Raw genomic sequence first — 14,893 nt, forward strand, 5'->3', positions numbered from 1 at the left:
ACTGTACATACAGGAAAACATAGCCACACCTGTCCAGAGTTCTCAGATCAACACAAGGGAGTCAGGGTGAGCGATTGTTTCTGGACAAACTGGTTCATCAGTAAAGAGAGTGTCTGAACACATATGAACTGAACATAAGCTGACAGAAGTAGGACGTGCATCAGTAGACAAACAAGTTCATTCAATGATGAAGAATGACAGACAGACAGACAGACAGAGACATTGTCAGTGTCCCTTGTTGGCTTCAGGAGAGAGAGATACTGTATATCCAGGATCAGCAGGCTTTCATGTCCCTTTCCTCCCTCTGTTGAGCCGCAGACTGTAGTTTCTCACTTCACTGGTTTTGAACTTTGGTCTCCTTTAACGTGCTGCGTGTGTTCATTGGGTTTATAGCAGGAGGTTCTTTGAGGAGAGGAGAGAGAGGAGGCCACCACTGCCTCTAAAATGAGTCTCTCTGGGGAGAGAGAGGAGGGGACCACTGCCTCGAAAATGAGTCTCTCTGGGGAGAGAGAGGAGGGGACCACTGCCTCTAAAATGAGTCTCTCTGGGGAGGTTGAAGACATGGGGTAAGAGAAGAGTCTCTGGAGGGCATTTACCATGAAGATGATGATACTGATGATGATGATGATGATGATGAGAGATACGTCATTCATAACCAGATTAATGTTAGACACAGGAATGTAGATATACTGGAGTTCAATGCAAACTGTAGCAACAGACAGTGTTGCAACACTCACTAGAAGGCGTGTCCATGGAGGAGGAGAGCGGATCCTGGAGGGAGATGGCCACTAAAAACCTAAAAGCTACTTACTATACAGTTATATAAATTTGGACTGGCCACACCGTCCCCACTCTCTTCCTTCCAGCGCACCCCAACCCTCCATGGTAATGGGGATCCCCTGAATGAAACAAACACAGGTTCATTAATACTCTGTCCTTCACAATGCCACCCTCCTGTGAAACTGGCTCTAGAAGCTCAGGTCATATGGCACATTTAAAAACACAACTCCACCTTGTAATGCAGGGTCCAGCAGGAGAGACCAGCCTCACCTGTACCTAGCTGTGTGTCCATGAAGAGTGACCACTCTATGGGCCGTCCAATACACTTCAGACAAGGAACCAGCACTGCTAAACAATGGTAGGTGTATCATGGGGGATGTGATGAACTAACAGCTAGACTACGCCACCTGTTTGTTTCACGTAGTCAATATTCTAACAACACACAAACACACACTCATATGAACACATGACATCCATTATCTTCTGTTAAACATATGAGAATATTGGTGCCTGACAACACAGATACCCACTCATGAACATGTGCTGTTCATTGTCTCCTGTTAATGAATGTGAGAATGTTAGTGTCTTTGTGTTTGACAGGGTCCAGCAGGAGAGACCAGCCTCAGCTGTACCCAACTGTGTGTCCATGAAGAGTGACCACTCTATGGGCCGTCCAATACACTTCAGACAAGGAACCGTCACTGCTAAACAAGGGTAAGTGTATCATGGGGGATGTGATGAACTAACTGCTAGACTACGCCACCTCTTTGTTTCATGAGGTCCTCAGAGTGTGCTGTTCACTGTCTCCTGTTAATGAATGTGAGAATGTTGGTGTCTTTGTGTTCGACACAGGAATGTAGATATACTGTTGTTCAATGCATTCTGTAGCAACAGACAGTGTTACAACACTCACTAGAAGGCATGTCCACAGAGGAAGAGAGTGGATCCTGTTGGGAGATGGACACTAAAAACCTAAAAGCTACTGACCATACAGATATATTAATTTGGACTGACTAAAACGTCCACCAATGTCAGTTTTTTGTAATATTCATCTGACCCAGGAACTATGTTTAGCGGTATACACTCTGAAGTTATTCTATTTGAGAAACTGGGCCTCATTCACACTTCTCTGGATAAAGACATCTGCTTATTTCTTGTTTTTACCCAGAATCCCCAGTGACCAGGTGGAGAGACCAGAGTCAGAGATTCCCAGTGGTCAGTCTGTCCAGAGTCAAAGTGAACTGGCCTCCATATTCAGGGTGAGCTAAATAAAAAGTATGACATTGAAGGTGGCAAAGTCATCCCCATATAATTTTTTTTTTTTCTTGTTTCAATTGCATGCCAAAGTCAAGTGTTTTTTGTATTTAGTCTCTCTACTGTGTGTAAAGGTTTACCCATAATTGTCTATCTCACTCCACTTTATTTTTCTAAATGTTTCAGTCGCTTGAAGACAATGTCATCACTTTACTGAGAAATGAGCTGAAGAGGTTCAAGAGGCTTATTTCTCAAGACTACCCAGAGTGCTTTGAGAGTCAGGGGGAGAAAGAGCAAGTGGTGGATGATGAAGAAGAAGAGAAGCAGGAGAGCAGTGCCAGAGAAGGGGCTCTGAAGATCACACTGCACGTCCTGAGGAACATGAACCAGAAGGAGCTCGCTGACACACTGGAGAAACGTAAGAGACCTCATGTGTTTTCACAGAGAAGTGGTACTGGGCCTGAAATATTATTGGAAATACAAACACCACTAACTGTAATTATGATGTATATCCCCATTTGGTCACTTTATATTATGTTGCCTCTATAACTTAGTGTCTCTGTAATTACTCCAGTAATAAGATTGGTTGTTTCTGTATAATTGCATAGTAATGGTTTGGACAGTTTCCTATAACACAGATGGAATAAGGACTGTTCTTTCCTACATGTGTAGTAATATATCAATCAACTACACTACATACTATGTAATTATTACTATATAAATAATTTATAATTAATTACTTTATAACAACTTGTTAATTAATACAACAAGTCGCTTTGTATAAACACGTCGGCTAAATGGCATATATATATATATATATATATATATATATATACAGTTACTGCAGGTATTGGGTCAACTTATAACTTGTAAAACACTTGTAAAGTGTGCCAGGAATATTTTGTAAATTGTTTTACTTTTATTTTAACAAATAGACACAGAATATCAACAAAAAAAGTCCAGAAAAACATATTATATAAAGTTATAATTGAATTAGCATTTAATCGAACGAAATAAGTATTTGATCCCCAAGCAAAAGATGACTTAGTACTTGTTGGAGAAACCCTTGTTGGCAAGCACAGAAATCAGACGTTTCTTGTAGTTGGTCACCAGGTTTGCACACATCTCAGGAGGGATTTTGGTCCACTCCTCTTTACAGATCGTCTCCAAATCCTGAAGGTTTCAAGGCTTTTGCTTGGCAACTTGAAGCTTCAGCTCCCTCCGCAAATTTTCGATAGGATTAAGGTCTGGAGACTAGTTAGGCCACTCCATGACCTCAGTGTGCTTCTTCTTGAGCCACTCCTTTGTTGCCTTGGCCGTATGTTTTGGGTCATTGTCATGCTGGAAGACCCATCCACGACCCATCCTCAGTGCTCTGGCTGAGGGAAGGAGGTTCTCGTCCAAGATCTTACGGTACATGGCCCTGTCCATTGGCCCCTCAATGCAGTGAAGTCATCCTGTACCCTTAGCAGAGAAACAACCCCAAAGCATAATGTTTCCACCTCCGTGTTTGACGGTGGGGATGGTGTTCTTGGGATTGTAGCATTCAGCATTTCTCTCCCTCCAAACACGAAGAGTCAAATTTATGCCAAAGAGTTCAATTTTGGTCTCATCTGACGACATCACCTTCTCCCAAGCCTTCTCTGAATCATTTAGGTGTTAATTGGCAAACATCAGATGGGCCTGTACATTTGCCTTCTTGAGCAGGGGGACCTTGCGGGCACTGCAGGATTTCAATCTGTTACGGTGTAGTGTGTTACCAATGGTTTTCTTGGTGACTGTGGTCCCAGCTGCCTTGAGATCATAACCAAGCTCCTCCCGTGTAGTTCTGGGCTGATCCCTCACCCTTCTCATGATCATCCTTACCCCACGAGGCAAGATCTTGCATGGAGCTCCAGGCCGAGGGCGATTGATGGTTATTTTGTATTTCTTTCTTATTTCTAATAATTGGACCAACAGTTGTCTCCTTCTCACCAAGCTTCTTGCTGATGTTCTTGTAGCCCATTCCAGCCTTGTGCAGGTCTACAACTCTTACCCTGATGTCCTTTGAATGTTCTTTGGTCTTGCCCATGGTGGTGGAGAGGTTGGAATGGATGAGATTGATTCTATTGACAGGTGTCTATTATACCCATAACAAGCAGAGATTAGGAGTACTTTCTTAAAGTGACAGGACTAATCTGTGTGCTTCATGGGCATATAACCGGTCTGTATGAGCCAGAATTCTTGCTGGTTTGTAGGGGATCAAATACTTATTTCCTTCGATCAAATGCAAATGAATTTATAACTTTATATAATGTGTTTTTTCTGGACTTCTTTGTTGATATTCTGTCTCTATTTGTTAAAATAAAAGTACCATAAAAATTATAGACCGGTCATTTCTTTGTAATCGGGCAAACTAACAAAATCAGCAGGGGAACAAATAATTATTTCCCCCACTGTATACTGAATGTATGCACTCACTGAAATGGAAGTCGCTTTGGATAAACGCGTCAGCTAAATGGCATATATATATATATATATATATATATATATATTTACAGTTATTGCAGGTATTGGGTCAACTTAATGTGAAGTGTGCCAGGAATATTTTGTTGATTGTTTTGTCATTCAGATGAGCTTGCGGTGGTGTGCCAACAAGAACTCAAGTCCAACCTGGAGAAGAAGTTTCAGTGTGTGTTTGAGGGAATAGCTAAGCAAGGCAACAAAATACTTCTCGATAAAGTCTATACAGAGGTCTACATCACAGAGGGTGGAAGTGGAGAGGTCAATATCGAACATGAGGTCAGACAGATTGAGACAGCATCCAGGAGACCAGCAACACATGAGACACCAATCAAATGCAATGACATCTTCAAGCCTTCACCTGGACAAGACAAACCAAAGAGAAATGTGCTGACAAAGGGAGTCGCTGGCATTGGAAAAACAGTCTCAACACAGAAGTTCATTACGGACTGGGCTGAAGGAAAAGCCAATCAGGATGTCCAGTTCATATTTCCACTTCCTTTTCGGGAGCTGAATTTAATGAAAGAGAAGAAGTGCAGTTTGAATGAACTTCTTGGTCATTTCTTCATTGAAATAAAAGAATCAGGAATCTCCAACTTTGACAAGTATAAAGTTCTGTTCATCTTTGATGGTCTGGATGAGTGTCGACTTCCTCTAGACTTTAAGAACAACGAGACATGTTGCGATGCCACAGAGTTAACCTCAGTGGACGTGCTGCTGACAAACCTCATCAAGGGGAATCTGCTTCCCTCTGCTCTCCTCTGGATAACTTCCCGACCTGCAGCAGCCAATCAGATCCCTCCTGAGTGTGTTGACCAGGTGACAGAGGTACGAGGGTTCAACAACCCACAGAAGGAGGAGTACTTCAGGAAGAGAATCAGTGATGAGAACCTGGCCAGCAGAATCAACACACACATGAAGTCATCAAGGAGCCTCCACATCATGTGCCACATACCAGTGTTCTGTTGGCTCTCAGCCACTACCCTAGAGAGACTGTTGGGTGAAGCAGAGAGAGGAGAGATGCCCAAGACTCTGACACAGATGTACACACACTTCCTGGTATTTCAGACCCAACAGAGAAATGTGAAGTACCTTGGAGACCATGACAGAAATCCACAGTGGGATAAAGAGCTAATTCTGTCACTGGGAAAACTGGCGTTCAATCAGCTGGAAAATGGCAATCTGATCTTCTATGAAGAAGACTTGAGAGAGTGTGGCATTGATGTCACAGAAGCCTCAGTGTACTCGGGAGTGTGCACTCAGATCTTCAGAGAGGAGTGTGGGCTGCACAAAGTGTTCAGCTTTGTGCATCTGAGCATCCAGGAGTTTCTAGCTGCTTTATATGTGTTCCTCACATTCAACAACAGCAATGAGAATCCACTGGTCAAACAGAAATCCTCATCCATGAAGCGATGGTCATCACTGAAACGCTCACCTCTGGTCTACTTACACAAGAGTGCAGTGGACAAGGCCTTACAGAGTGAGAATGGTCACCTGGACCTGTTCCTGCGCTTCCTCCTGGGCCTCTCACTCAAGTCCAATCAGAATCTCCTACGAGGCCTTCTGACACAGAAAGGAAGCAGCTCACAGACCAATGAGGAAACAGTCAAGTATATCAAGAAGAAGATCAGGAAGAATCCCTCTCCAGAGAGGTGCATCAATCTGTTCCACTGTCTGAATGAGATGAATGACCGTTCTCTAGTGGAGGAGATCCAAAGCTACCTGAGCTCAGGATGTCTTTCAAAAGCCCAACTCTCACCTGCACAGTGGTCAGCTCTGGTCTTTGTGTTGCTGACTTCAGAAGAGGAGCTGGATGTGTTTGACCTGAAGAAGTACTCCAGATCAGAAGAGGGTCTTCTGAGGCTCCTTCCAGTGGTCACAGCCTCTAAGACGGCACTGTAAGTAGATGGACAAAACACTGAATTGATACTTGGGCAATGAATGGAGTATGTGATCACTTATTATGATTTACGGATTAAATGTATGAAACTGAGTCTTTGATCACATGGTCAAAAGTAATTCATTAATTGATTACACACTTATCTTTCATGTTTTATTGACACACAAATATTTGACTTGCTCCATCATGTTCAGTCGCTTTGTGTCTCGACTCCCAATAATGAGGTAGAAAGAGCCAGTTCCAGTCAGAGTACTGAACACTGGTTTGAAAAAATCCACTCCTGACGTTGAATCTGTTTTTAACCTAATGACTATCGCATTCCACTTGCGGTACCACAGATCCTCACAACGCGGCTCAAATGAAGACTTTTGTTTTGACATTAAGTAAATAACATCTGTAGCGTATATAATAACATGGCTGTTTGTGTTCATAGTTCAGCTAAGGTTTGTCAGCTTTATTTTAGTGGAAGTGGAATGAGTCAGTTCTCTAGCCAGTAAGTTTACAGTTGGTGCAGTTGGAAGGAGCTCGCCACTCATCTCCAAATGGAAGCTCAATCCATCATTTAAGTCATGAAAAGTATGGATGCATGATGATTTCACTATTAAAACAAAGTGAAATGATTAAAAAACATGTTGTTCTAGTGAAATATGTTTAAATCCCAAAACAGCCCATGTACGGGTTTTGGATGAATATGTCATTATTTGCTAATCAGGTGCAGCGACAAGCAACTGGAAATGAAAGAACATATCACATAAGTACATTTTTTACTTTTTCGAGTCAAAATGTCTAAATGCTTGTATTTTGTGATCGTTTGGCAGCATGTATTTATTCCTCATTCAGGCTGAATGGGTGTCACCTCACAGAGAGATGCTGTGAAGCGTTGGCCTCAGCTCTCAGCTCAGACTCCTGCCACCTGAGAGAGCTGGACCTCAGTAATAATGATCTAGGTGACGGGGGGGTGAAGCTGCTCTCTGCTGGACTGGGGAGTCCACACTGTCAACTACAGACACTGAGGTGAGGTCTGAGACTATTCTTTTTGTCAGATACATCATTCCTAAGTGTCTGTTACATTATCATTCTATGGAATCAATGATACTTGCACATAAAGGATCAATGATTGATATTCATTATACATTATCTTCCAATCAATTACTATATAGTGTGTGTGTGTGTGTGTGTGTGTGTGTGTGTGTGTGTGTGTGTGTGTGTGTGTGTTTGTGTGTGTGTGTGTGGTGGGTGGCTGCTCTGTCTTCAATCTCTGAATATATTTGCCGTCCTCAAATCTTGACCCACCTGGCCTTAGATCAGCTCATGGGACTACACAATACTGCACTAACCCAATAACTAGCAAATACATTATACCAGACGTAGAAATCCAGTGACTACAAATGTATCCATGGTTGCTTGCTCCCCTGTTGAGAGCAACTACAACTCTCACTCATGAATTCTTGCACCACAGTGATCGTTTTGCTGCATGTATTTTTTTGTATTCCTCATTCATATGTGGCCTTTCAACTGCCAAATGAAGAGGATTTAAAGCTGCACATGTACATTAGAGAGGAATAATCAGATTCTTGATCAGATGGAGTGACACTATTTCCCCAGGTTGTCAGGCTGTAGAGTCCCAGAGGAAGGCTGTGTTTCTCTGGCTTCAGCTCTGAGGTCTAAGCCCTCCCACCTGAGAGAGCTGGACCTCAGCTACAATCACCCAGGAGACTCAGGACTGGCGCTGCTCTCTGCTGTACAGAAAGATCCACTCTGTAACCTACAGACACTCAGGTAAAGGCTCAATATCTGGCTGGACGTATCAATGAGATTAATGCATTGTATCTATTTTCCACATGATTGTGAGTGTGTCAATCAACCACTGTGGGTTCTTCTGTGGTTGATATAGTGTGGACCATGGTGGAGAGTGCAGGCTCAAACCTGGGCTGATCAAATGTAAGTCACCAACGCTGTAGAGAATAGGACTGTGATATTACTCAAGAACCAGGGTACAGCAGAGTTCAAACAGAGCACCAGTATTGTATTCATATGTAAATCTAAAATATTAGTAAATGTGAATTAGTTGTATCCCTTGTAAAACATTTAAAATTATTAAGCAATATTTTGTGAAAAAATTAATGTTACCATAACAAGTTATTCAATTGTATTGATTTGACGATTATTTTTGCCCTCTCAATCAGATGCCTGTGAGCTCACACTGGACCCAAACACAGCACACAGACTCCTCTCTCTGTCTAAGGAGAACAGAAAGGTGACATGGGGGAGAAAGAAGCAGCCGTATCCAGATCACCCAGAGAGATTTGAGGGCTTGTACCAGGTGCTGTGTAGAGAGGGTCTGACTGGGCGCCATTACTGGGAGGTAGAGTGGAATGAGGGAGAGGCTGTTATAGGAGTAACATATAAAGGAATCAGGAGAAGAGGAGGGGGTGATGACTGTGGGTTGGGATACAATGACAAGTCCTGGAGTCTGAGGTGCTCTGTTAACAGTTACTCCGCCTGGCACAATAATAAGAGGACTGACATACCTGTCCCCTCCTCTGGCTCCCACAGAGTAGGAGTGTGTCTGGACTGGCCAGCCGGCACTCTGTCCTTCTACAGGGTCTCCTCTGACACACGGACCCTCCTGCACACATTCCACTCCACATTCACTGAGCCCCTCTACCCAGGGTTTAGGGTTTGGGACGATGACTGTTCAGTGACCCTGTGTAAACTAGTCTCAGGGAGATCACACTGAACACCAATGGCTCAAAGATGACGGATCAGAACATGTGGTGTGTTGTGTTGTGATAGTGGTGTGTTTTCACTGAGATGTTGGATGTACAGATGTTCCCTCTCCCAGTGTGTAGGGTGTAGGGTTTAGTGTATAGTGTGTAGGGTGTAGTGTGTATTGTATAGTGTGTAGGGTGTAGTGTGTAGGGTCTAGTTTGTAGGATGTAGTGTGTAGGGTGTAGTGTGTAGGGTGTGGTGTTTAGTGTGTAGTTATATAATTTTTTACTATATATATATATATATATATATATATATATATATATATATATATATATATTATTAAATTCAATAAAATGTATCTGATAGTGAAATAGACTGCAATTGAGTGACAACAAACAGAATCTTACATGTTTTTTTAGTTTTTTTGATGGAAATGCAACTGACAGTGAAATAATCTAGATGAATGATTAGATGATCAAATCAGACTGATGATGAACTCTGAGAATAACACAGGAGAGAGTGTCTGTATGTATATAAGAGTTGGTTATATTGGGTGTTTGAGTTGTGATGCTGGATCACGTTGCTGTGTGTAAGATAGCAGGGAGTGGATGTGAAGACAGCTCTCCTTCTCTGTCCGTACAACATGGACATGTTCTGTAATTCACTTTCCATAGATTCCTTCACCTGTCTGTCAATCCAACGTACATGTTGTTCCTTCTCCTGTGTGTGTGTGTGTGTGTGTGTGTGTGTGTGTGTGTGTGTGTGTGTATATATATAAGAGTTGGTTAGATTGGGTGTTTGAGTTGTGTCACCGAGGGCGAGTCTAGCACGTCCTTTCCCCGGCCTGAACACCATTCCCAACGTTCCCCAGTTAAGCACGGCAGGATCGGCCCGAGGTTCGAGAGCAACCTTGGTGAATCACCATGACACTGCTAGAAATAGAAAAAGCTTAGCAGCTGGGGGCCCGACCTGACGAGGGACACCGCGGCTGAGGATGTTCCTGAAACACATTTTATCTTCCATCTATCCCTCAAATAGGTGCAACTGCATAACTGCTTATGGATGATAAGTTGATTAAAATAGGTGCGACCGCATAACTGCTTATGAATGATAAGTTGATTAAAATATGTGTAACTGCATAACTGCTTAAGAGGAACTAGAGTGTGAGTGTATGACCCTGTGTCAACATGTCTGCTTAGGCCTCATTATGATGATGGCATGCTACCAATGAAAGTACTAAGAATAGAAGAATACCAATGTTTGATTGTGTAATCTTACTCAGGGATGATTACTGATGTATGATACTATATTACTAAAGTTTATTTTTGAGGATACAAAGTTTTATCACTACATAAAAGGGGTTATTGTGTAAGGCCGACGGGGTGAAGTAGGTCAGGTGGTGGGAATCCCCAACAAAAAGTACTACTGTGTCCATAATCAAGTATGAAAATGATAACAATGATTAAGGGTAACAATGTGAAGTATAGAGTGATTTACTGGTTTTGATCTATGATATTTGATCGCTATACTGTATTACTGTTTGGATGTATTGTATTGATGTTGATGAGGTTTTGTAACACTGAGAGTTGAGGGACAGAGAAAGTTCCTTAAAAGGACTTCCCTGAAAGCACTTCCTTATTTACTTTAGAAGGAAGCTACTTAGCTACTAGCTTAGCTTAGCCACGGTTCTAGCTAATCGCTCAAAGGGTTAAACACCGCTCTGTTTGTAGACAAAGAAGATGTGAGGAATCTTGGCTCTGTTAGTAAACAAAGACGATGTCATATGGGAGGAGTTTTGGATCAAAAGCAGAGTATAAAAAGAGCTCCCTGGAGCAGCACAACGGTCATTCCCCGCTGAGGAGCGTTAAAACCTGAAGAACCGGAGCAGGACGGAGCGTGTTGGATACCTCACCCCGGGGTGGAACTGGAGCTCTCATAGTCTGGTGCCCGAGAAGTTCTCCGTGGCCGGAGTTCACACTCTGATCAAATCCTGACTAACGGACTCACCACTGGATTGCAACAGAGGACCTGGCGGACCTTTCTTTGAGGAAGAACGGACTTAGAGGAAAAGCTGAGACAAGTAGAGCAGTTTTAGGGGGCAAAGCTGAAACACTCTGCAGGAATCAGAGTCCCTCGGCCAGGGGAGCATAACACCGGCTCTTTACCACAGCCGTGGCGGAAAGAGGAACCGGCTTCACTCGACGGAGAGGACAAGTAGATTAGGCAGAGTAGGGATAGAGGTAGAGATTTTATTCTTTTTATAATTTTTATAATTTTTATATTTTCATCATTTTAATATTTTAATACTCTGTCTGTAACCCATTTTTATGATAACTTAGCTATGCTGTAATGCTTTAATCCATTATTAAACAATCTACCCTGCATTTAAAGTAACAGTTTTCTAAACTCAATTTTTTTAAATGTTATTTTTATTGAACTATTCCATTCATCAAAAGTATTTTTACCTCCTCCTGGTGACATAAAAGGTTATAGATTACTGTGCATATTTCATCATAGGATCAGAATGGTTATATCTAGCCCATCATTACCTACTTTGGGTAAATTGTACTTACCGATAAACACCTTTCCGCAACCACACCAACTTGCACTCCTATAAGATTAGAGCAGTCGTTAACCATAGAGGTTACCCACTTCTGTGTACGGTTTTCGGGGGAGTTTTCAGTTCAACTGAAGTGGGTAAAGGAAGTCAATGGAGGAACTATGGGACGTAGACTGTTAACAGCGGAGTGAGTCTAATCGACACCAACCTACACCGGACCTGTTAGGAAGTAGCTTACAGGGTAAGACCCTGCAGGCTGAGGTCCACACCTGTTAGACAGAGGGTTGGTCCGGGGTCCTGTACAGGGTAAGACCCTACAGGCTGAGGTCCATACCTGTTAGACAGAGGGTTGGTCCGGGGTCCTGTACAGGGTAAGACCCTGCAGGCTGAGGTCCATACCTGTTAGACAGAGGGTTGGTCCGGGGTCCTGTACAGGGCCTGAACTGCCGGGAGACAAAGTGTCATGATCATCAAAAAAACCCTGAAACACTTTCGTGTTTTTTTTCGCGTGTAACTTTTAAATAAAGATGAACTTGTTTTTACTTATGCTGTTTCTTTCATGGAAATCCTGATAGTTCACGTATCGTCTGTGCTCTGTCGTAGAGCTGGGCATCTTCGGCTCATCGAGTTACAAGGAGACCTCCTTCACCTCACGGAGGAGGTGAAAGTGAGAGGTGATTTGTATTATTACTCTCCAGGACCAGCTGAGAGAGCGTCTCCTACAGCTCGGCCCCTCCCGTTACTAGACTGGTCCCCAAACCGGTGGTCAGATAATACAAAGAAAAACAGGCTCGCGGCTGAGAGTGTCACTCCCCAGGTTTTCCCCCCGTTGGTGTAAAATGGCTTGAAAGAGGAAAAATGTGCTAAACATAAATAAATAAATAACATTGATGGTACTTGATAATAATACGCACAGCACATAATATTATTGGAATACTGTGATATATACATATCTGCCATTTTACTGACGCTTTTATCCAAAGCGACTTACATTGCAGTGAGTGCGTACATTTCAGTATATATGGTCCCAGCAGGAATCAAACCCACAACCTAAGCATTGTTAGCGCCGTGCTCTACCAACTGAACCACAGAGGACCAGGTGTGTGACTGTGTCATGATGAGCCACAGAGGACCAGGTGTGTGACTGTGTCATGATGAGCCACAGAGGACCAGGTGTGTGACTGTGTCATGATGAGCCACAGAGGACCAGGTGTGTGACTGTGTCATGATGAGCCACAGAGGACCAGGTGTGTGACTGTGTCACGATGAGCCACAGAGGACCAGGTGTGTGACTGTGTCATGATGAGCCACAGAGGACCAGGTGTGTGACTGTGTCATGATGAGCCACAGAGGACCAGGTGTGTGACTGTGTCATGATGAGCCGCATCAAACCAAACCATAACAAGTGTGGAGTAAATATGTTGTCCCCCACAACTGAGTTACCCACACACACACACACACACACACACACACACACACACACACACACACATACACACCCACACACCCTCACACACACCCACACACACATACACACCCACACACACATACACACCCTCACACACACCCACACAGCCAGCAGAGGGAGGAAGTCAGCAAGATGATTTACATGACCAGTTCCTGGTCATAGTCCAGTTCATTACACACAACACAGAGAAAGAAGCAGATTCCTCTCAGGAGACGGAACCTTAACCTCGATAGTAACGCAAATACACAGAAGCTGATTTCCGTTACCAAAAGGTAAGAATCTTACAGAAATATGACAGCGCTTATTTTTTAGGTTGTTTTTATTGCTGTTGTTGTTGTTGAGGTTATTTTTGTTCAAATGTGTAGCTCACGGTATGAGGAAACAAGTCAAGTACAGTACACAAAAGTCTTCATTGTTAGGCTGGTTTTTAGCAGACGCCTTTGTCCAAAGCGACTTACAACATACATTTAAATAGATGACCATGAGTGATATTGTTATGCAAATACGTATTTAGACCTTGGTATGATGTTTAGACTGCAGTTTTTACTCAAGCTTAGCCAGGACTATGTTAGCCAGCTACCTAGCGTTTGTTTCTTCTACTTATATACCTTTTCTGATTATTAGGTGTTACTGTAAGCTTATGGTAATTCTCGTTGAGTTTGTAACGTTTGGCAGTGTAGGTTAAGTTACATCATTTTCGCTATCTTTTGTGTTAGCTAACTGCTCACATTAGCAAATTGGCTAGGTGAGAACATTCCTCCACGTGTTAGCTGCGTGTGAGTTGGTATTGCAAAATCCTGATATGAGGACTGTGCATATCTGTAACTTCAATTGTGGGTATCAGACCCACAGAAAACGTTTCAACTTTTTACTTGGAATAGTTAGTGGAGCAGCTAGGAGGTGTTTTCTCCTCAAAATGAATGAAAAGCAACGGGCACATGCATGGTGAAAATCCTCATTGTTTCATGATTCTCCTGTAAATCGATAGCTTGTTGGTCACAAATCAATTGTAGTTTTCAATAATAGGCTACTGTGCAAATTCAAAAGGATTTTAAGGTTTGTAGAAAGGATGACTTTACATAAATTATATAAGTTCTTCATATAAAAACTACCTCAGTATCACTGCAATGTGATAGTGCGGCATATTCTTAATCTTGACACTTACGTTTTTATTTTTTTATTCACAGCAGGCGGTAAACCTCACCTTGTTTCACTCTCTTCACATTGATAAGCACTGTCATGTTTTACAGAGGGATTATGATTCTGGCTCTGGTTCTATTTGGACTGTGTTGGCCTGGCTTGATTAACAAATAGTTATTTAATTATATCCTTTTACAGGAAATGCTGGTTAAAGTGGAGATCCGAGGAGTGCAGGAATACATTAGAGTTCCACAGACTGATCAAGTCTTTCAATATTCAAGAAGTTCCTTCAAGAAAGTTTGTAGTTTATTTATGGAAATAGTTTTGCATTTAATGTTATCACTGTAGTTGAACATACAATCTTAAATATTCTGTAAATACAGTGATTAGTTTGCAGGTGCTAGTGTCCCATAGGTATTACACAAACTGTTCTATCAGCAAATAGATTAATATTGTATTAATGCAATGTACTGTACTTTTGATTCTCCTAGTAACAGAGAAGTTTAGTCTGGAAGAGAGTTTCAGTGGGGGCAAGCTAAGCTTGACTGATGTGTCAGGAACAGAGGTGGGTGGA

The 14,893-nt window shown here is 42.4% G+C and overlaps 2 protein-coding genes across 2 annotated transcripts in view; one reads left to right on the forward strand and one right to left on the reverse strand.

The window, feature by feature from the left end:
• The window catches only part of LOC310823744 (tripartite motif-containing protein 16-like), a gene marked incomplete at its 5' end in the record, with an annotated part of 101,651 nt that overhangs the window by 27,517 nt on the left and 59,241 nt on the right, over positions 1 to 14,893 (reverse strand). The window lies entirely within an intron of this gene.
• LOC310823900 (uncharacterized protein) overlaps positions 430 to 14,893 on the forward strand; it is a 62,448-nt gene continuing 47,984 nt past the window's right edge. Inside the window, exons 1-8 of the mRNA XM_083696840.1 lie at positions 430 to 566; positions 1,025 to 1,138; positions 1,381 to 1,494; positions 1,949 to 2,039; positions 2,221 to 2,452; positions 4,646 to 6,434; positions 7,277 to 7,450; positions 8,042 to 8,215. Of these exons, the coding sequence (XP_083552966.1) occupies positions 445 to 566; positions 1,025 to 1,138; positions 1,381 to 1,494; positions 1,949 to 2,039; positions 2,221 to 2,452; positions 4,646 to 6,434; positions 7,277 to 7,450; positions 8,042 to 8,215 (2,810 nt within the window). The 5' untranslated portion in view covers positions 430 to 444. The remainder of the gene's footprint in view (positions 567 to 1,024; positions 1,139 to 1,380; positions 1,495 to 1,948; positions 2,040 to 2,220; positions 2,453 to 4,645; positions 6,435 to 7,276; positions 7,451 to 8,041; positions 8,216 to 14,893) is intronic.

This window comes from Argentina silus (genome assembly GCF_951799395.1).
Source record: "Argentina silus genome assembly, chromosome: Y".
NCBI classification, from domain to species: domain Eukaryota; kingdom Metazoa; phylum Chordata; class Actinopteri; order Argentiniformes; family Argentinidae; genus Argentina; species Argentina silus.